General features: G+C 38.4%; 2 protein-coding genes across 2 annotated transcripts; both read left to right on the forward strand.

The window, feature by feature from the left end:
* Window positions 1-233: 233 nt before the first annotated feature.
* On the forward strand, window positions 234-1835 carry snrpd2 (small nuclear ribonucleoprotein D2 polypeptide). Its single transcript, XM_020926879.2, has 3 exons — window positions 234-389; window positions 1104-1283; window positions 1439-1835. Coding segments are annotated over exons 1-3 (357 nt in total). The 5' UTR covers window positions 234-387; the 3' UTR covers window positions 1614-1835.
* Window positions 1836-2872: 1037 nt separating this feature from the next.
* Window positions 2873-23341, forward strand: vaspb (vasodilator stimulated phosphoprotein b). Its single transcript, XM_055147931.1, is given in 15 exon segments — window positions 2873-2975; window positions 15176-15347; window positions 17284-17464; window positions 17832-17898; window positions 19404-19537; window positions 19980-20057; window positions 20060-20262; window positions 20425-20546; window positions 20635-20689; window positions 20767-20794; window positions 20879-20921; window positions 21041-21088; window positions 21790-21859; window positions 21937-21994; window positions 22064-23341. Coding segments are annotated over 14 exon segments (1260 nt in total). The 5' UTR covers window positions 2873-2975; window positions 15176-15209; the 3' UTR covers window positions 22099-23341.
* Window positions 23342-23549: the final 208 nt, after the last annotated feature.

The raw sequence follows: 23549 nt of genomic DNA on the forward strand, positions 1-23549 counted from the left end.
CCAATCTCACCATGTCTCATTGCTGTTAGTGTGTAGTGTCTACCACTTACTACTCCTGCAGTATCCACTTTTCTCCACTGATCTGTGTTTGCGATGACAGTCAGCTGAACATAACACACATTGTTTTATGCTCATTATTTTCTAAGAAATATTTAATCAAATATAAACAAAAAAATCTTACGTTTATATGCGTACGTTTACGTTGCTATAAAATTAAATTAAAAACACCACAAAGAAGAAAAGTGGGAAAAATTAACCCGGAAATACAAACTCTTTCTATAACCGGAAGTAGTTGTTTCACACGAGCGGCATCGTTGTTGGAACGAAGAAAGCGTCAGAGCTTGTTTAAAGTTTTTACGCTTATATAGATTACCCAAGACATCAACAATGTAAGTGCATTTAGTCTTTACACATCATACCGTCGGGAATACAATTTCCACTCTAAAATGGGACCGTGCGGCGTTATAAGGCTTTTTCCCTTTGCTCAATGAAATGAATAGAAAATTACCGACTCCACGCCGTTCTCTGTTTGGTTTCAGGACAGTTTTTTGTTTTTCCCTGTACCATGGATCTATTAAAATATGCACTGTACACCCATCAATATTACTACTACTAGTATGTTGTCGTATAAAACAAAGCGGGACGGTTTCAGATAATAGATCACCATCATAGCAAAACTTAGCTCAATGCTACGATTAGCCTAGCTGTATAGGGCTTTTACCCCGGTGTTAATATTAACATTTTAATCTATGGACTCTATGATCACGTGTTACTGTACTGGCATTTACATACAATACAATCCACAAGATGAAATTTATTTTGACATGTCAGGAGTGATATAATCGTTAATCATTATAAGCACAAATATACAAGTTTATCATTATTGAAGTTACAAGTGTCAAAACAACACAGTATAGATTTGAAATAATAATTAAACATATTCAGTTTGTTTTTACCAAAATAAATGTTAGCACGCCAGAACATATATTCTATTCAAATACATCTTTTAAAAGTGCAGTACATCTTTAAGTATATTACTTATTTTCTTAGCTATCAAACATTGCATAAAACACTAAATAAAATGTGCTTTGTGTCACTTATAGGAGTCTTTTAACCAAGCCTAAATCAGAGATGACGCCAGAGGAGTTGCAGAAACGTGAGGAAGAGGAGTTTAACACCGGTCCACTGTCCGTGCTCACACAGTCAGTCAAAAACAACACACAGGTCCTGATTAACTGTCGCAACAACAAAAAGCTACTTGGAAGAGTCAAGGCATTTGATAGGTAACACTTACACAGCCAAAATACCCATTTATGTACCATTTAAATCTTCAACCTTGCCTTTTTTCTTTTATTTCCACATTATAACCACAGTTTTTAGTTTCAAGTTGTTCTAGTTGTTGATGATCCTGATGTCCTTTTATGTAATATTCTTGCAGACATTGCAACATGGTCCTGGAAAATGTAAAGGAAATGTGGACTGAAGTTCCAAAGAGTGGGAAGGGAAAAAAGAAGTCAAAGCCTGTGAATAAGGATCGTTACATCTCTAAAATGTTCCTCAGAGGAGACTCAGTCATTGTTGTCCTGAGAAATCCTCTCATCACTGGAAAATGAACTATTTACTTCCAACTGAACCAGTCCAATTGCCTTTTCCTTTTGTTGGTGAATCCAAAGTTTAATTTCCAGCAGTTATAAAATGTTAAATGCATTGTAGAAAGTTGTTGTTAGTTTTGTTATTTTGATGTCTCAGACAAAACCTGGTCTTGATTTGGAAATTGATGTCTTCTCTTTCATTTTAGATAATAAAAAATATTGAAAGTATAATTCTTTAGTTTATACTGACTATTTTTGTCGTTTTGATTTTAATTATAGCAAGTTCTCCTTATTCTCACTATCCTTATTGCCCTCCTTCGTACCCCCGTCACCCTTTCCAAGTGGCATCTTGGGTGTCAGGCTTGATTTCAGCCAGCAGCGCTCAATAGGTGACAAACTGCCGTTTAAAGGCCTGCTGCATTATAGATGAGACCAGATGTGCTGACTGTTACTTCACACCCTCACATCGCTCCATTTGAGGCTATTCCCCTCATTTGGGAGGCCCCTCCTGACCACTTTGTTAATTGTCCTAATAGCTAACAGCAGGGCTCACCTTACTCCCGTTATGGTTGGCATCTAACCTTGCTAATATAGAAGTTTAATTAATAGGACAGGACTCGTGGTGTGATCAAATTTAGTGTTTGATTATTTATCATATCAACATGAACATGTTGATCAAATCTTAAAGATTTTATTAATGCCTCTTCAGTGATATGTTTTTGTTTTACTGATAACCTTAGCCTGCCCAGTGCCGAAGACTAGAACCTGTGTGTGTGTGGCCACATCTCGCTTCGAAGGCCTAGTTCTGCTGGGTCATGGAGTGGTATGAAATGTCTTTTTGTCATGATTTTGGTGTGCTTTACTTTAATTGTCGTCCCTCTGTGTTTTGATTTGGAATAATTTACCACTTAATTGTTAGTGTGTCACGCTCAGGTTACACGTAAAAAGAATAATTAAGACATGGCCAGAAGGTTGGAATATAAGAACAAAATACGGTCGTAAGAAAGTTTGTGAGACGGTGACCCCAGCGGCTCTGATTTGTCCTGCGCAAATATTGAGTTCATTTTTAACGCAGAACTAAACTTTAGTTCTTTTACTTTTCTAATTTCAAAGACACTCGACTCGAGGAAAGCCATCCATCCCTCAAGAGTTTGTGACCAGATTCAGGAGCAGGAAGCCAGATGTTTTATTCAGCAGCTAAACGATAAGTGGGGGGAAGTGTGATTATGATAGCAATCGGCTATGCATCGACACTCGAGCCCCTAGGCAACGCGATACCGCAGCGGCAGTCCATCGATTGGCCTCGGAAATCGGACCCTCGCCGCAGTTTGTTTTCACCAGAACCTTCAGCGGAGCAGGGCTGAGGGTGCGCGCCGCCAGCAGGTGCGTGCGCACGGATACACATCAGTCACCTTTGAAGTGAGAAGCTGTCACAACACACAGGGTTCAGATTTGGGCCTAAGACTATTTACAAACAACCTCTGTACGACCATCCGATACATTTATTTAAAGAACTGTACTGTGTAACTTGTCTGGTAGAAGGTCCTTCACTTTCTTATCTCCGTGGACATGTGTCCAGAATTTTCCACAGTATGGCCATAAATGTTACGATTCGTAATGTTACGACCTATCTCCATGGAGGCTTGCAAGCCAAATTACAGATTAGATTTGTGGAGAGGCGATCCCACTTACAGTTAAATTGGATGTTTTTAAAGATATTTCTGAGCAATAAACAACACCTGTAGTTGAATAAATGAAAGACAGGTTTATTACCATACTGTGGACTATTTAAACCAAAGCAAATGTCTCCGTGGAAACAAATAGGGTTGCGGACTTCTTCTAGAAAAGTTACACATTGTATCTTTAACACAAACATTCTAGATTTTATTTTTAAATTACAAAACCATTAGGTCTATTTACCCTTACACGGACAAAGACTTGTAAGTAGCGTAGTTAAAAGAACAGTAAAAGGAAAAATACTCAAACTCAAGATGACAAACATACAAGGTAACAAGACTTTTCTTATTTTCGTTACAATGTTGTAACAGCATAAACAATTTAGAAAACGTGTGAAGAGAATGCGTAACCATCAATCAAAATATTGCATGTAGAATAGAAAGTTCTGACCATGGCTGACTTCGCGAAAATCTTTGCTGCCAGTGCCATCTTGTGGAAAATGAATGCACTACAAAACTGGGTCCAACAAAAAGTAGTCAGGACAGAAGTCATAAGTCTAAGTAGGCTGGAGAGTAGCACTCCTGGGACTGGTTAAATAAGAATACATTAAAGAAAAAAATGCATAATTTAGAATTCGCAGTGAACTTGCAATTCAAATTTACATAGGCCTATACATATTTTTCTAGCATGTGTTACCTCTGTGTGGTTAAACTTCTGTGCGGTTCACAATTCACAAGGCCTGGCTATGAATACCCCCTTTTGCCAAACAAAGGTGCACTACTTAACTTTTTGTTTGGGGGCCTGCTCATTTCTACTGTATGGACATGCTACTGCTCTGCCGGGAATGTTAAACAGTATGGCATCAAACAGCTCTACTTTTGTATTTATTAAATTACAGATGGTTTTATAGTTCAAAAATACCTAGAAAAACAGATATTCTGACTCTGAGTGGGTTCACCACTCCACAGATCTGACCTGTAACTTGGTCTGGTTTGGTCTCCATGAAGATAGAAAGGTTTAATGCCATACTGTGAAACATTTGAGACAAACCAATAACATCTTCACAGAGAAAAGCAACTGACAGACCCTCCACAGGAAAAGTTACACAATGCACCTTTGACTAAAGAACTGTAAACTAGTCATATTTGGACCATATCATTTAACTATTTATTTAACTATTAAGCATAAAGTTGCATTATCAAGACTTTTGACAGCTTAGTGTTTTACTGTTCATCTTTCTATTAAAAAGTGCAAAAAGGACTAAGGCAGCAGGGGCACACAAACATATTCTGTAGAATATGTTCAAAAACCTATTTCCCAGCAAGGTTTCTATAGCCATTAGGCTATCCAGTAACCACAGAATGTAATACAGTGAATTTAGAAGAGGGGGTACAATAATATCAGGCTCTTGCAGTTGCCGAGAGCAGTCAGCAGCTTGTCTATCAGTCTGTGCAGTGGTGAGACCAAGGCATATTAGCTTTCTGGATGTTTACACATGCCATAGACGTAATGCATTCCTTTCTCATCCTCTCGACCACTGCTGTTCCCATTAGGAAGGCTGAGCACTTGAGTTTACATTTTCTGACAAGAAAACTGATACATAATGTGACTACAAATGTTAACTGAAGTGATCACCGAAAAAATACTGGAAATATTTTACTTTAGTTGTGCCCTTGGTGTTGTTTATTTTATTTTATTTTATTTTTATTTATTTATTTTTGCTTTTAAGATTAAAATGTGGATTGAACTATGGTCCACATTGATGATTTAAGTCAACATAGCCTGGCATTTCTTATCGTTATGTCTGCTATAGGTTATGTGCTCTGACACATAACTTTCTTTATACAGTTTTCTTCATATTACTGAGGGGATTCTTGTTGGCTGGCCAAAGTAGACCTAATTAAGTAAACCAAAAGTTTACTGGGCATGCGCCTTGGCCTGGACTTTGGTTTGGATAAATGCTGCTTTGAAGTGCAAGCTGAAAAATACAAATTCCACCACTTTACTCTACTCGTCTAACAGTACTGTCTCATGCGAAATGTTGTCAGATGTTTTCTTTGGCTTTATGTAGCTTTATTTTATCATTTCGTACTAGTAGTCCACATTTGGGATTGGTGGTTTATTGTGGATCTATTACTTAAGTAGTGTGTCGTAGCGTAGCGGTGCACTCAAACGCACCATGGGATTGTAGGCTACTTTGAAGCTGGCGGGTTGGGCCACAGGGCTCCCGTGAATTACATCGACCTACCGAGCGACCGAGAGGCGAAAAGTCTGGCGAGGGCGCACAGCTTTACTCTCTTAAAAGCCGCAATAAACTGTCTTCCCTCAACAACAACAAGAGAAGACGTTTGTATTTTTCGTGGAGGCATTTATCTTTTTGACTGCACCTTTTTTGCGCGTAGAAAGCACAAACCACAGGGATAGTGATCGGAGTTGACAAGCCCGCTCCACTACTGTATACTCCCCCTGTTTCCCTCCCTCCTCCTCTCCAGCTCCATACAACCAGGAAATCGACGAGGTGTGCTCTTTTATCCCGCTACCGACTACCCCATATGCGGGTTTAGATGCATTTGTGTTCAGGTTTTTGAGGATTCTTTATGGCGTTATTTTGACTTTTAAACACGGGATTGCGCTCTGAAGTCAGTAAAGTTCCACTTGCGGACTCGACCTCCACTCTGGCCGAACAATGAGGTGGGTAATGCGGCTCAAATCCCTTCATCTTCATTGTGTTTCCAGGCTACATTTGCGCTTCGTCGACTATTTTTCCCACTGAAGACGACATGATGACAACTGAATAGTTCATAGGTGTGAATAAACACACACAACGGAAAACAACTTGCCCACTTTTTACTTAGGAAGAAGTTATTCATGGCGTTCCAACTTTAGTGACATTTTGCGGAGCAGGTTTTTGCGACCTTTGTATTGGACTCAGTTAAACATTTTGTGCACAAGTGTTATATTGTGCTTGCTTTGTTTTGGCTGATTTTGAACCTGGTTTCGTTTTTTTCAAACACTTTTTGGTTAAGTTGGTTGGATCACAGCAGGTTATTGCTCATTATGTAGACTAGTTGTGCATTCCCAACTTTAGTGGAGTTGTTTTTGTAACCTAAATCACCTGTTTAATTGTTAATACTGCATATTACTGCATTTTAACAGTTGATTATCCATTTAAAAGATGGTTTGTTTGGATTATTTTTGACAATGGTTCAGTTGTATGGCTAACACTGGTAAATTCCTGCTCTGTTCTGCCAGGCCAGCAGCCCCACATGCACAGTTGCCACCCCACACAACCACGCACGCACTAAACCTGCACTTTTTTTTTTTTTTTTTTACCATGTTCTCTCATTGGCACTGTTGGGGTTTACACCAGGAACTAAATAGCTCCGTGGAAAGCGCATGTCCACGAATTCCACATCCTGTTACAGCCTGTGCAGTTGGCAATTATATGGTCTGAAACCAGTGCTTTGGGCTGGGATTTCTCTGTGCTTCTTTTCTCCGCTTACGCTTGTAGATAACATTGTATGATCTAGACTTGAGTCATGAACAAGGTGCCGTTTTCAGTGGTGATAACCTGTGTAACTAGTTTCTTTATCTCATTGAACCATGAAATTTCAGTGACAATATGCTCCGTCTTGAACAATACTTGAATTAGTTGATAATAGTAGGCCTTTATCCTGCGTATGTTTTCAGTTTAATTTGGCAATACTGTACAGCTTGATAACCTGATAACTTGGACACACCTACAATTAACAAGACGTTTTACCACTCTCGTCTATTAAGCCTACTTGTTCTTCTGTGTTTTATATGATTGTAGGTCAAGCTCTGTCTAGATATTTCTATGGTCACTCCACTGACTGAGGCTCATGTCACCTTGTGGATAATAGGTGGACACTGGAATGCTGCTCCACGTTAATGCTCATTGTCTCTGTGGAATGTAAATGTTGACATAGAAGTGCAGCCGATTGGTTAAAAGTTCAGTTTTCACCAGGAAAAAAAAACATACACACATTTCAAATATTTCCTTTGGAGTGCCTTCACTACAAAAGTGTAAGACTTACTATATGTTTTGGCATCACAGTTTATATGATATAGAAAGGTTTAGTCAGAAAAGGGATCAGCATTTGAACTGTCCAAGACTATAGGTCCAGACTTAATTAGTTTTTCACAATTCAACAATTATAATAGTTCTGTGAAAAAAAAATCTTGGAGTCTGATGACAACAATTCTGTATCTAGAAATTTTAGGGTGGAAAAAGACTTGTTTAGTTGTAAAATAGGGAGGGAGTAGTTGCTTATAAATATGGGTTAAATATTTGGGAATTGTCATGAAATAAAAATTCCATAAAAGTACGATGTAATAAATAAGGGAAACAGACTTTTTCTCCTCACATAACATTATCACTTTATAGTGTCATTTCAGTTATTTAATTAATTTGAGATTCTGCCCTGTGCTGTTATTGTTCAGCAACAACACAATTCAATTCACATTAGTTTGAATTCCAAGGTGCTCATCGTTTGATAAATCTTGTCTTTACCATTGTTTGAGGCACAGGAAGTTCAGCACCTGCATGATGAGTCAGTGTTATTGTTAGAGCTGTGACTTCTTGTGTGATTCAGTGACGAGGTTGCTCTGACTAAACGACTAGTGAGACTGAAGCAGTGTGGCTGCTCCCGGCTTCTCTCTTAAGTCTGTTGAGAGTGCTTGGGCAGACAGGTGTAATGTGCTGTGTAACACTGTCTACAGTCTAATGACTTTCCTGTTCTTTTTGTACATGCCTGCAAGCAATACTGAAAAGGGCCCTCTGATGCCGCAGTACAATCCTACGCACTTTGTAGACTTGGAACACACTTTATTGATCAGCCTTAAAAGCAAGGAAATGGCTTTCTTCTATTTAGTCTTTGTTGGGTCCCGGCATCCGAAAGGAATTGTGGCTTTACCAGTGACGTTAACATTGTTATCTCCACTAAGTGTTTGGTATTTTGGCCTTATGTCCTGCAACACTGTAGTAGTTATTTATCATGCTTAGTAACGAAACACTGTATTGTGTTTGGGAGGGATAACCATGAAACTTTTTAGCTGAAGCAGTTCGAATAAAACTGTTAAGAACAACTGTTAAATGAGCAAGTCTTTTAACAGTAAGTATATGAGGCCTCCTGTGCTTGCACATACTTGCTCCATGAGCATTTGTTATGTCTGGAGCTTCACCGTATGAAGAAGATGCAAATTAATTGTAGGAATTATTTGTTTTCTTCAACTTAACTGTGCTCGTCAATTTAAAGTCACTTGGAATTAGGGATGTACCAATCCTGGTTTTGAATATTGCTGCCAATCCAGGAAAATTGGCTAAATTGGGTATCGGTTTAGCCAATATCCAGGTTGGGCTTTGAACTGTAATAAAACTGTTGGCAGATACTGAAACCCATAGTATTGGTATTAGTTTCAGAGCTGAAAAAGTATCCCTAGGAAGTAGGGATGTATTGTTGATGTAATGTATTAAGATGCGGTGCTTTTTTACAAACTCATCAAAAAGGGATGGCACACAGTTTTATACAGACAGTTTTTTTCTAGCTATTTTATTTAATACCCCAGATAATGCATAAAATTGTTCTTTTATGATTCAGTTACTATATTCTAATGATTCTAAATTTTAATTTTGATTTTAATTCTTTGGAAAAGGTCCAATACTTTTCTTTTCTCAGTTTTAGTACCTGTTGATACTCGAGACTCATTTCAATCAGTATCTGGGTATCAGTTTTGTACGAACCTAGATGACTGTTTATATTTGCAAACTACTTTGCAGTATTTTGAAAAAAGCAAAAATATGATTTAGCTTGATTTGCAAACATGGCATTGAAAACACATTAAAAAATAACTCTAAAGAAACATTGCAGGCAGAAGTCTGCATCCTAACAAGTGCTGCTGCACACTGGTGTACTGCAGGCTGCCAGCCTCACCCTACACTCATTACTAAAACACTCTTTTATTGTAAAGTTTGTTTGGTGACCCCCTCCGCTGTAACAATTTAGCCCAGTTGGTCCTCCCACTTCTCATACTCATAAATGGGTCATTATGCTTTGTGGATTAGCCTTCCTTACAAGACCTTCTATTGTGCATTCTCTAAAAAATCTATCTGTTTCTTTTTACCTTTGTTGGTGGCTGATGTTAATCATAGCTGAACCTGTTTAAAAGTCTGGATCTTACACTGCTTAAACAAGCGCAATCAGAAATAGTAACCTGGTCCCCCATGAGGCATCGGTGGGGGCAGTTCATCGCCATGGAAGCCAGCTTATGAGGAGCCCATCCCATACCCGGTTATGTGTGTTCCAACTTGTGTGATGATTGATGTGAATATTTTAGCCTGCAGATGGTTTAGAAATTGCCAAAATTGCCTATCCTTTACAATGGTGTGACCTTTCAATTGACCCGTGTGACCTCAAATGACCTCAGATCATTACCAATCTTTTTTTTTTTTTGTGGCATTGGGCATGGGGGCTTGACCCATGTACCAAATTTGGTGACAATCGGTCCATAAATGGCTGAATTATCGCGGGTGGACAGACACACACACAGACAGACACACAGGGTGAATACAAAACCTGGTCAACCCTTCGGGGACCAGGTAATAATGTTCTTTAACAAATGCTGTCGATGCTGTCAGTGGTACCAGGAATTCAGTTTGACCCTCATTTATTAATATTTCAGTATAAATTTGGGTGTATATTTGATTGTATATTTGCATACAAGAGGGGACGCGAGGCATTTATGAATGTGTGTGTAGCGCTCCAACCCTATTGTGTCCACGAGCAGCTGGTGATAAATGTAGCAGATGAAAACCCGCATCATTTGAATGCCCCAAAATATTCATGTTTGAAATGGCCTCACTCCCAGGTTTACAGCATAAAGGACAGGACAGCCAACCCACCCGAACCTAGTCCACTGTGCACTGGTTTCGCTTTCTCCACCTAGAACCATCGCACAGAGGCCTCTCAGAACAAGATCTGACTTCCTGGACTGGGTCTATGCTGTACTTCTGAAGCTTGCACCTTGGAACCCGGCACGCGTGAGGGCAGGACAGAAACGCTCAGACCCAGTCCACTGTGCGCTCACGTCACTTTTGATAAATCCTGGAGAGCGCTTTGTTACGGTCGTATACCAAATATACGCACTGATTATGGCATACCAAAAATTTTGTAGATCATAGTTTACCACTGAGGTGACCAGCTTTATAAAATCAAAAAAACTTTATGAACAAAAAAGTGCATTTAATGTGACTTAAAATGCTAGATAAAAAAACACACACACACACTTTACATGTAGTTTTGCTTTATTTGAATGTATGGGTAATGGGGTATTTGGTAAACCTGGATGAAACTGCTCAGACATGGGGAGAAGATGCAAGCTCAGTGCACAGAAAGGCTAACATTTTTAATTTTTGCTTTCTGAAGCGTAAATTATTAAACTGCAACCTGAGACCTGTATAGCACTGTTAATGATTAATCAAATAATCTTGAAATTTGTAATTGTGTGTGGGATGTTTATAGTCCTGCTGTTGCCTTGGTCACCTGGATTGGTCAGGCCAAAGACCCCTGAGGGTTTTAGAGCAGTAGTGATGTATTGTATGGTCAGCATTAGAGGAGGTCACTGTCTAATGGTGCATAATGGATTCCACTTTGTAAAACCGTTATGTCAGATGTCAAATGCATGTCTTTATACAAACTTAACAAAGGGATTGTTAATGTTCTTTTTGTTTTGTTTTGTTTTTTTTGGTCTACAGTGTCTATTTGGCGCACACAAATCAAAGTAGTTATTCTAGTACTGATTGATAATGGTAATGATTTATAATAAAAACAAAACAGGTCATTATTAAAATTCTGATTATTTTAAACAATTATTTTTACATGCATGTTCAAAAGCTAAGCCACGTAGAGTAATAATAGAGTTATTAAATTTTTGTATTAATATTAATTTTCTGATTGACTTGTTCAAAGCCTCCGTGGATTGGCTTCATTCCAGATGTTGAGGGTCAGAGAGGGTCATGGATAAATGTTTAATGTGTTGATTTTCCATTATTTAAACTCCTCATAAAATGTATTATGAAGTTTATATTTTCAGCACTTTTTTATAAGACAATAACATCATTGTCTTGAAAATTATAGTCAGGAAAAAAAGGTTGTTTGTTTTTGTCATACTGATCACTCATTCCTGCCATTATGCCCATAATATAACAAACAGAATACATTATTTCTATTTATTATGTATAATGGAGTCCCCTGTATTACTTTTTTTGGTTTGTTTTATGTATGTCCACTGCCATTTTCATATATATATTTTGTTTTATAAATGCATTATGATCAGTGTCAATAATAGTAATTTTTTTTGCCCTTCCCCCAGCTGTGTCTTTGTCTTGACACACTTGATTTTTCTACATCATCATGCTCCAAGGCAGAAGAGTGTGCAAGTCAGAACAGCTGAGTAGATTTTTTTTTTCATTCACCAAAGCAGGCTCATAGTCTGTTGGGGGATGTGCTCCAACCTGTAAAAGGAATTGAGCAGAGAGAAAAGCACGCAGAGGTGAGTTCCTTCCAAATAAGGGTACTGAAAGTGCCTGATTTGCCCCTGCCACATGCACATGACTGACACCAGGGAAGCATTCCTGTGAAGTGTTCGGCCTGCTGGAGAATGAATGGGTTTTGAACATGTGTTTCCCACAACTCAACTAACAGTGCCAGACAAAGAATGAGTAAGCACAGAAAGAATGCAAGGAGTTTTTTTTTTTTAAGCAGGGAAGACACTCTTGTGCAGAAGTTGGCTATGAAGTTACAAATTAAAGTTTTAAACAGATACATGCAGAAGAGTTGAGATAGATGTCTGTAATTGTTGCTGACTTATGTTGTCGGAAAGCAGTAGCCCGCAGCAAGCACATGTGTGACTGCTTTGGCTTGGCCTGCTTCAACATGCATCAGATGAGAAAGGACAGTCAATATTGCTTTCTTTAACAATACTCTTAATTTCACAGTCATGGTGATGTACTCTGTAAAAATGCAAGGATTTTATATGTTGGGAAATGACTTTATTCAAATATAATTTTGAATGCTCTTCTAAATTTTCCCACACTTGTCTGAGTCAACAGTGTTTTTATTTCCCACAATTCATTTGATACCTCTCTTGTTCTTGTTTAGACTTGGATTTTTCAATTGTCTCTTTGTTGTGGATCGCTTCTTCTTTTCACTTCAATTGAAGGTTAACAAACGTGACATTATTTGTCCAGCCAGCCTGTGGTTTAGTGATACAGTTTCTGTTAAACGTTAACCAAACCTAACCCATAAATATTGTTAAAGAAGACATCATTTGCTTTTGTCTGATATAGTTATAATCTATGACACCTGTGGATCATTGTTATTTGAACATTTAAAAAGATCTCCTTTGGACAGCTGCGGATCACGCTAGCAATCAACAGTTTTTTGTACCAAAAAATGTTGCCAAATCCTGTGAAAGATGATCAACAAAATGGCGTCTTGAAAATAAGCGATTACAGAATGACACTTTAAATGGCAAGGGGAAATAACTATAACATGATTAAACACACTTAAAAGTTGATTTTGAATAATAGTAACTTCCTCATTATAATACAGTATTGTATGTCTTTGGTATCAACATTATTTATCTTCTAATACTGTTTCTCTGCAGTTAGTGGGCAATCGGATTCAGCATCAAACAAAAAGCATCAGCACAAGTCTTATAGCAAAGTCGTCATAGTAGTTACAATGGAATGTGCTGTATATTGAACTCCCTTTCTATGTAAATGTAAAATTTCTAAAGATCCACTGATAAATGCTTGGTTTGCTGTAACAATGTGAAGTGATATTTACGGTCATATGGATTGTATCCAAAGAATCACTGAGTGATGAGCATCTTGTATTTGATATTTTGAGAGTCTGTTCTTACGGTTTATTTTAGTGAGAGAAGAGTGTGGTGGGAGGGTCAGGTACACACCAGCAGAGGGAGGACACACAGCCACTGGGCCTGACTGTACTTGCCAGCACTTAGCGCACAGCCTTATACAGACATGTCTAAGTGCTCCAGCCTTGCAGTGCGGTTTCCTGTTAACCCCTCACTGACCAGCACTGCACAGGGATGAAGAAGCCCTTAACAATACTTCAGAGTGTATTATTAATTTACATTCTCAGTTTTCAGCTTCATATTCACATCATATTGGCCAGCAGTTCTCTTCCTGTAAAGGTTGTTTTATAAAATCCACCCAGAGCATCAGCTTCTGACCTATTTGTGGTCATGAAAAACCCTCTTAGGGCAATACTGCGGTCTTAGCTTGGTTCCATCAGCTCTTACTCTTGGCTAGTGGTCCAAAAGAATGACCAGAATAGATGGTTTATAACTGCGCCTGTCTTGGTTTATTCAAAAATTTTGAGCTTCCCTAGTAGGACCCTAGGAGGGAGCTTCTACCCAGAGGACCTAGCTCAGTGAACTATGCGGGCAGGTTGACAGGTGCGTGGCTGTGCTGTCCTTGTGTGCCGCACACATGCTTTTAAGGTCTCGGTGTCCGTAGTTGTATCAATAATGCAACCGCTTACTCTCAGTCTCACTTTGAGTCCTCGCTTTCACTATCATTAAAAATGCATCTGTTTCCCAGTCCTATGTCTGTCCCCTCCTCCTTATCCAATATGCTTCCCCTGGTCTACACATCAGCCGTGTTTTCCCAGGTTATAGGTATAACCTCACCTCCTGTAATTCATGTCTGTATGTTCTAAGTTGTCATTTATAATTATAAATAATGTGTTGCAGCATGTGACAAAATTTTTTGACACTACTACAAAAAGTATGAATTATAGTATAGTGTGTATTCTAGTGGAATGGTCATTTGGCTTTACAATTGACTTATGTGTTCAAGCAAATGATGTTGCTTCAGATCATATTAAAATATCATACAATGTCAATCTGACTAGAAGCTGCACATTGTCCATTGTCTTGTTGCCTGAAACATTTAATAACTACAATATACATAAAATTGAAAGCTTAAGTTTGAGCATCTGAGACCTGTGCATATTGAATTTTTTTTCTTTTTTAGGAGAGACATTCCTTATTAGGCAGCCTGGGCAACAGGAATTGGGTGGTGCCTGTGGAGCTGTGTCACAGGAAGCAGATTGTATCATGGGTGGGACAGATGGAGGGAGGGGGAGAGGTGGATTATGGGACTATAGGCAATGCAAGGGGTTAGATGAGGAGAGGAGGGGTAAGGGGGGAAATATAGTTTATAAACTCAGCTGCATCCTTTGAATAGCATAGCATAGAATAGCAGGAATTGGTATTCTCATGTTTTCCTTTTTTGCATCACCTTATTCAGTCATTTTAGGATCTTCATGTTAGAGGGACAAACCAGAATTTTGTATGTAGGACCTCATTTCCTAGTTAGCTACAGTGTTGGAGATGTGTGGAGACACTTTTTAAAAAATATTCCATCTAGTCCTTGTATTTGGTCGCTGGTGCTAGGCTAGCACATGTCAACGGCCATAGTTACCCTGCTACTAAAAACAGTCTTACCCACTCCACAAAGAACCCAAAGCAAACAGCAACAAACAAACTGTCCCTTAATCTTTCTGAATTGTTTATTGTAATATATAAAACAGCTTATCTCTCTCCAGTGGTGTTGTTCAAATTTGAAGCTAGTATGAATAATGCCATCAGGGTTGTATGCAAGGGAAGAAATTGTATCAACTGGACCAAGACACAGCTTCCTGCCTTTGTTGCCTCATTCTTTTATGTCTACTGCCCAGTAACTTGTTTGAAATATAATGGCATTCTTTTAATAGTTTTAGTAAAAATAAAGCACTCACAATGCCTCATTATGCCTTTATTATGTGTAGTAATTTTGTATATTTCTCTTTTTTTAGTGAGTCAAGTATTTGCCAGGCTCGGGCCACTGTGATGATCTATGATGATGGCAATAAGAAGTGGCTTCCTGCAGGTACTGGACCACAGGCTTTTAGCAGAGTTCAGATCTATCACAACCCAACCAACAATGCCTTCAGGATAGTGGGACGAAAGATGCAGACAGACCAGCAGGTATGTCAGCTTTGGGCTACATTTCTTTTCTACATATGATGTAATTCATCTTTTATATTATTTTGGGGATATGGTCAACATCAGTGACCCATACTCAGACTGATGCGGTGCAGTGCTAGTTCAGTAGCCAGAGGAATTTCAAATAATTAAAAGTAACGAAGGGAGCTCAGACTCCAGGGTGTGCAGTGCAGTGCAGTGGTGGCGGAGGTGGAGTCGTGCCGGCCAAGGTGGTGCCAGCCAACAGGGAGTTGTGAATAGGCAGTCTCATGCATGCACCTTTCAAAGGTGGTGACCTCAACACCACAGTATTCTATAAGTCCATGTCACACCATAAAACCGTTCTGACGCTACAGTTGCAGCTGGACCAGGTGCAGCCTCTGAGGTGTAAGTAGGCCTGTCTCAATAACAAATTTTGAAGTGTGATATATTGCTGAAATAAATATAATCAGTAAATGATAATATTACAACTTATTTATACCACTGACACAAGACACCCAAGAGCAGATTTAAACCACAAAAACTATTCTAAATGTACAATATTGTTAAAAAGTCATGAGCTGCAATAAATAAATAGCAGAACGAGACACTCAGGTATTTAGGTTGCATCTGTAATGAGTCATAGCTATAAAAAAAATATTATTAAAGCTTTTATTTATTGATAAGTCAATATAGTAATTATCAGACCTAGGTGTAAATAATTAAAGCTAGGGTATATTACTTTCACACTGGGGAAAGAGGAAGTAGATATGATAAACTGTCTAATGTCCGTAGCTCTCACAAACCTTTTAAACAAAATCATGTCCTAATGCATACATTTTTGTACACATGCAAGGCTTTAGAACAGCACTGCTTTGCTTTTTTGGTGAGAAAAGACAGCGTGCAGCAGCCTCATTTTGTCACAGAATGATGCTTTTTACTTTTGATGGTTATGGAAATTGATGGATAGCATTTATTCTTTAAATTGTAAAATTTAGTTCTTCAAATGGGTATTGCCTTCAATGAAGTTTGAAATTTGGAAATTTTGGCAAAATAGCAGATAATATGAAAGTCAAGTATTGTTGGATTTGGCTATTACTAAAAACTGTTTTAAATCAACACAGACACTTCTATTCTACTCTGAGAGAACCTTAAGAAGTCAACATGATGATTATAACTAATTGAACAAGTTGAGTCAGTAGATGATAAAAGGCTGATTTAAGTATTCACTTTGGGTGGGACCATGACGATATCCCCCCTGCAGCCTCAGTTTATAATTGTTTAAACATTTAGGCCTGAAATAGCTCCCTTGGGATGCCTTTTTAGAGTGGATTGCTTTTCCTGTGCGATAGTTTGCCTTGTCAACCATTTCCTGTGACCTAGTGTTCATTCACTGTGTGTTATTTGAGACATGGATGGAAAATGCGCAACTATAAAAATGCAAAACAAGTAATTTAAAAACCACCATCATTCAAATGTCCAATTGGAGACTGTTCTATTTTTCTTTTTCAAAAAATTAATCAAAGAACTGGGTTAGAACTTGTTTGTCCTCTTTGTGTGTGTTATCCTGTGCTCTGCTGCCCCAACTCTGTGGAATCCAGACACCAAGTGATGTCTCAGCACTTTCAGGCTCCCCCTACAAACCAAAACTATTTTTTTCCTTCCGTTTGGTGGGCTTTGCTCACCCTACAGGCTGGAATAATAATTGTGCTTACCCTTATGTTTAATTATAAGCTGTTATTTTAATAATATTAGTTGTGCCGCAAAATATTTTACTATTGACATATTACAACTGCTCATTCTTTTAAAACCACATAAAAAGTTTACATTATTTCACTTCATTTATTGTGGTGGTGGCGGTACTTGTTAAATGCATTTTGTATTCTTAGGTATACCACAACAAAGTCAACATACTTCTGTGCTTTTCATTACATTACATTTTGTTTTCTTATGCTTGCAGGTGGTAATAAACTGTCCAATAGTAAAAGGTTTAAAGTATAACCAAGCCACACCTAACTTTCACCAATGGCGGGATGCTCGACAAGTCTGGGGGCTCAACTTCGGTAGCAAGGAAGATGCGGCTTTATTTGCCAATGGCATGGCCCATGCTCTTGACGTGCTTAACTCCATGGCAGATGCAGGTATAGTAATATTTAAACTTGGATAACAACGCAGTGGAATAAAGCTTAACTAGATCTGTATTGAGTTAGTGAGCAAACAACCCTGTGGTCTCTTTATGATGTGACTTTTTAAAGGTTTTTCACACCTCTCACGTTTTTGACTTAGTTCAAATGACTAGGTGATATCACTTAAAGACTAATAGTTTATTAAGAAGTTTGGCACTCAGTTATTCATTTATGTCCAACAACTGACATTTTCATATGACTCAGTCAGAAATTGTTGACGTGTAATCGTATTTGACAACTCAGGGGATTGTCTGCCTTTATGTATTTGAGTGGTTGTAATGATCTGGTGGCTGATACAAATTTTTTTGTTTGTATTTGTCAGGTTATGCAACACTTCCTCGAGCAGTGGCAAATGGGCCATCTCAAGAGGAGATTGAACAACAACGAAGGTAGTATTGATTGTACAGCCTGTTTCACCAATTTGATGGATCATAGTATAGGTATCCATTGGTTGCAATTATTTTAACAACAAAATTGTAATTTGTCTGTAACATTTTCTACATCTCACACATGTAGATTTATTATGCCATTTGTCTGACGGCACTTAGCTCCAGTGGCTTAAACATTTCTGACAGTCAAAATAGACTTTCATATTAGATTACATGCATATTAAAGAGTCATTAAACACTCTCCCGAAGCTTTACTCCGCCCCTAAGCAAAATCAGAAAAATCATCCAGAGTGTGCGGTGCCGGGCAGGTTGGGGGGAGCTGTGTGGGCCGGCTCTGGGGCGATGATTGACAGCCAAGTGACAGCCACAACAATCCAACATGGCCTAGATCGGTCTGTTCCAGACTGTGAAACAAAGCAGACATTTGTGCTTGAATCACATCATTTCCCTTTTCTCCAGACACGGACACGGACGGGACATAGCAGTGAGCAACTGTGGCTGGTAGGGGCAGGGTTGAGAGGGTCTCCTCAAATACCACCCGTAGACCGACAGTGGCTGTGCTTGTCACGTAATAACCCTGCATCTGACTCATTGGCTGCTGTTAGTCCAACCCGAAAATTCAAATGTACTGGCCGTAGTTGATCCTAAAGAGGCTGTTACAGACACAGTCAGACCCACAAGTCAGATTTTTAACAAATATGCACTAAATGCCAAAATAAGGCCAGGGATAGATATACATTTCCATTTTAAGACCTATTTACACAGCTACTCCGTAGAAAAAAATGTGATTTTGGTGTTTAGAGGTCCTTTAAGTAACGTCCCCACTATCTTTCTGCAGAGACTGTGTGGTGGTACCAGCCATATACTTGGCATTAACCTTTTAATCTTATTTAGACTAGCAGATCATTTGCAGGATGAGACTTGATTGGTCAAGCAGATGGCACGTGCGTTCTGCCCCCTTTCTTTACTTGTGCTTTAAACCCTCTTTAGTGACTATTAATAGAAAAGCGGTATTGATATAATTACATGTGTATGGTTTAAATGACATGCAGTTAAATTGCAGTTTAAATTTAGTTGCACGCAATTTCAAAACCTCATTTTAACCTAACGTGTAACCTTTGAGTGGGTTAATTGTTTGAACTTAATCTTTACAATATTACTTTACTTCAGTCTTGTGACAGCTAATAATACTGTTTTAGTGTTTTACATTGACCAGTTGTGGGAGATGTGTTAAAAAGGGAGATTGGACAGAGGCAAAGTGATTCAGCTTGAATTAGGCCACCTTATCCAGCTGTGGGCTGACCAGATGTTCATTAATTAAATTGCATAAATTCCACTAAATCATGTGAATTAAGTTGTTTATAATTGAGTAAATGTATGTGTCACTTAAGCCTGTAAAGTTAATCTTAACTTTGTCTTAATATGTTATTTTTTGTGTGTCTGGATATTTTTATTTATGATAGTTTAGTTGAGAACCTTGGTGACATTGTGTTTTGTATCTTCAGATTGGAGCAACAACGATTGGAGCAGGAGCGCCTGGAGAGAGAGAGACAGGAGAGAGAGAGACAAGAGCGTGAACGTCAAGAAAGGGAGAGACTGGAGAGAGAGATGTTGGAAAGAGAGAGACAAGCAGCTGCAGGTCAGAAAAAATAGTTCTGACCCATTACGGTCAATATTCAGTCTGTATCTTGTAATGACACCCTTTCACAGAATGCTTTTAATCTTAGTAATGATTATCAGTTGTGTAAGCATGCACATGGCTAATAATGCATACTTAGATTGGTCAGTATGTACATGTGACAGACGCAGCCAACAGTTTTTGTTGTTTTAGTACTAAAACTCACCAAAAGTGGCAAAAAAATGCTTGTCCCTGTCACCATAGCAGGTTAAAAGCTCATAAATGTAATTACTATTTATTCTGTAATTGCTATTTTTTTGTTATTGTGTTGAGTAACCCCTTGCAAACGAGATGTTACATCTCAAGGGGATATCGTTATAAATAAATAAATAAATAAATATTTACTCTCTAAAATATATCTTATTTGTACATAAAGTAAATATTGTCCTCTCTCTTTTTTTAGTCATGGCTCCTCCAGCCCCTCCACCTCCACCCATGGCCCCAGCAGCTCCTGCCCCACCACCTGCCCCCCCTGCACCTCCTGCCCCTCCAGCCCCCCTCCACCACCAGGCCCACCTGCAGCACCCTCTGGGGGCATTCCTCCGCCCCCAGGACCCCCTCCTGTAGGGGGAATCCCACCTCCTCCACCGCTGCCCTCTGGCGGTGGTGGAGGGGGGGGTGGACTGGGAGGAGGGGGAGGCTTGGCAGCAGCTTTAGCAGGAGCCAAGCTACGGAGAGTTTCAAAGGTCAGTTTATCAATAATGGGAGCAATATATATATATTTTTTTCACTTGTAATGAGCAATGTATATTCTTACTGAGTTTATGCTGATCATACCTTGTAACTTGGTGTTTTCTTAGGATTTTTTAAAATCTTAATTATAATCATGTGTCTTCTCTCTCTTTCAGCAGGAGGATTCATCACCGGTATCAACAGGCCGAGGTGATGCCAGTCGCAGCAGCAACTCTTCAATTGGTGGAGGAGGAGGAGGAGATCTGATGGGTGAGATGAGCGCCATCTTAGCACGAAGGTGAGTTATACTACCAAACAGAAGAAATATACAAATGCCAACACACCAAGCTGGCTTCTATTACACATTTTTTGGTTATCTTTTTTAGGAGAAAAGCTGCAAATGCTGGAGAGAAGGCACCTGTGAAAAAACAAGAAAATAACGTAGGAGTTACATTTTTCTGCTTTGGATTTACATGTTTGCAAAGAACATCATTAACTTCATGTGTTTGATTTTATAGGATGATTCAGAATCTCCCAGTCTAAATGGTGAGAACCAATAATGCATTTCAAAAAATGTGGATGGGTTTGTTTATTCCAGATATGTGTCTAATAAAATCTACATACATACAGACTCAACGGTCAGAAGACCTTGGGAGAAATCTTCAACGATCAGGTGGGTGTCAAAAACAGCTGTCTTTTTTTTTATCTGGTCTTGTGTGATGTTACCCAATGGGCCAGGGCCTCACCACTCCCTTCACCTTTCTAAGCACACAGTCTATGTCTTACTAACAGGAATAACTCCATCAGCAAGAACATGGACTCCGTTTCCCAAAGTTCCAGGTATTCCCATTGTTGCGTCACTCATACCTCAGTTCCTTTGGCTTTCTCCCTCCTCAGGTTTGCACAGGGCTGTAACCTGCTGGGCTATTCTATTCTGCAGCAGATAGCTCCCTCTAATGGTGAAGGGAATGGCATGCGCCTGTAGGGATTAGGCTGAAAAAGAACTGCTACCATGACTCACCTCACACTCAACATTTCTGTATAGATGGTTTCTGGTGCAAATGACCAACTCTTGACTCGTGACTAATGTAGTATCTTAAAAAACTAAAGAAATGAATATGTGGATTTACTGTTTCTAGCAGTGATGGGCAATAATGTTTTTTATACCACATAATACTCTCTCTCTATACATATATATATCTATATCTATCTATATCTACCTATCTATATCTATCTATATATATATATATATATGTGTATGTGTATATATATATATATATATATATATATATATATATATATATATATATATATATATATATATATATATATATATATATATATATATATATATATATATATATATATATTTAATATTTCAAATATAAAAAGTATTTATTTATTGCTGCCCATCATTTCTAATGGATAATCAAGTTGTCTTCTTCCTTGTGATGGTGGTTGCTTGTGGTAGAGTTAAGCAGAAGCCATTCATCTTTTTAGTTTCTCAAACTAACTTCAAAACTTTTTTTGTTTGATTTTAGACCAAAGCCATTAGGCAACAATGACTCAGGTGGTGGTTTTGATGACTCTGAATTAGAAAAACTGAAACAGGTATGTGTCCAGAAGCTTCAAATCTGATATACCAATAATAACATGGTGTAATGTTCCTCTATTGTTTCTATTTTTAGGAGATCCTAGAAGAGGTGCGAAAAGAATTGCAGAAGGTTAAAGAAGAGATCATTGGAGGTGAGTTTTTAAGCCATTATGTAAAACAGAAAAAAATAAGATTACTAAAGTTTCTTGAATTTTTCCTAGCTTTTATTCAGGAGCTACAAAAGAGAGGCACGTAATTGTGGCGTCAGGTGTAACGGAGAGTGAGATAAAATGCAGTTCCGGGCTTTTGAAATCCATCTTCATTGCGCCTTCCCGAGGAGCCCAGGAATGTCTCATTTTCTCTTGGACACTCAAACTTGATGATGCTCTGTTCCACAAACACATGTGAGCAGACCAATGCTTATGTGTACTATATCATGCAAAATCACTTCATGTAAACAGTATCTCGGGGCACTTCCTCAGCATTCACCAATACTGCACCGGCAATGCCACATGTCCTTGTTTTGTAAGTTCCTCTTGTGCTTTTGATGATTAAAACAACAATTCAGGCCATAGAGCAATAGGCACAGCTTCCTTTTCCATTTGTTGAAATGTACATTCGGCATAAAAATGTCTTGCTCAAAATTTTTGCAATTCATTTTTTTTGTTATAAGGCCGACTTTAATCAGGTTTTTCTATTCAGGGATCATGTATGACCATATTTACTGTAAGAACAATATGCTGGCATGCTGTGATTTTCAACTGATTTTTATTGCATTTTCTAAAATCAACCACTGCTACAGAACTGCTACAAAACTTGGAAATGTACAGAAAGGTTACCAGGTGAAATGGAGAAAGGAAAGCACACAAGATGCACCAGCACCTGAGATGCCATTGATCAAAGAGCAACTTTGGACAGCAAATACCAGTTTGTGAAAAAATAACCTAGACCCTAACTGCTGTATTAGAGGTGCTGTATATGGAGGAGACAGGCAAAGGGAAACTGACGGTGATAATGAGTGTTTTTTTGTAGTTTTATGATGTGTCTATGCACTTGTTTTGGAGGACGTTTGTGTGCGTGTGTCACACTGCCTTGATAGACTATTCCCTTACACAAAATGAGATATTTCTTCTGGCCAGTGGTATTTTACTGTGCTTCATATTTCCATTCTAGTTGTTTTCAAATGTTATTCAGATATTGATATGGCCAAGAATAGGTCAATTTGTTTGGCCAAGACCAACTGCCTTCAGAATAAATATATAAATGTATATGTATATGGAAATATCTATCTTTTGAGGGAAATTAAATGGTGTTTATTTTAATTGAATTGCCTGGTGAATGGGTATTTGGTTCATTGTTTTCTTATGAGATGTTATTTTGGGTGTACTACTTTTTTTTTCTATAGTCTAGGCTTTTTACACTGAAAATAAAGAAAACAGCTTAGAGACACTGGATTAGAAATGCCTTTATAGTCGAATACAGCTGCTTTTTAAAATGCATATGCTTGTCTTTTGTCTTTTTCTCCTTTGAAGAGGATAATCCTCTAACTTTAACATGTAGGTTCACATGATGAGAAGTTCCTGAGAGGAGTAACACTGAAGAAACAGAAAAACGATTGCCTATAGTTATCAAATTGATCTAATTTATGATGCATCATGAGGAATGCTATGAGAATATATTCCAATTTATTTCAGATATATAGCACAG

Source organism: Boleophthalmus pectinirostris, unplaced genomic scaffold (assembly GCF_026225935.1).
Source record: "Boleophthalmus pectinirostris isolate CB_2022bp ecotype Guang Dong unplaced genomic scaffold, ASM2622593v1 HiC_scaffold_9, whole genome shotgun sequence".
Classification (NCBI taxonomy): Eukaryota; Metazoa; Chordata; class Actinopteri; order Gobiiformes; family Gobiidae; genus Boleophthalmus; species Boleophthalmus pectinirostris.

What these genes read in the sequence shown, in the direction of transcription:
- snrpd2 (XM_020926879.2), top strand. An exon ending in AGAGTCAAGGCATTTGATAG is followed by an intron (nt 1,284 to 1,438) that starts GTAACACTTACA and finishes ATATTCTTGCAG; the next exon opens with ACATTGCAACATGGTCCTGG.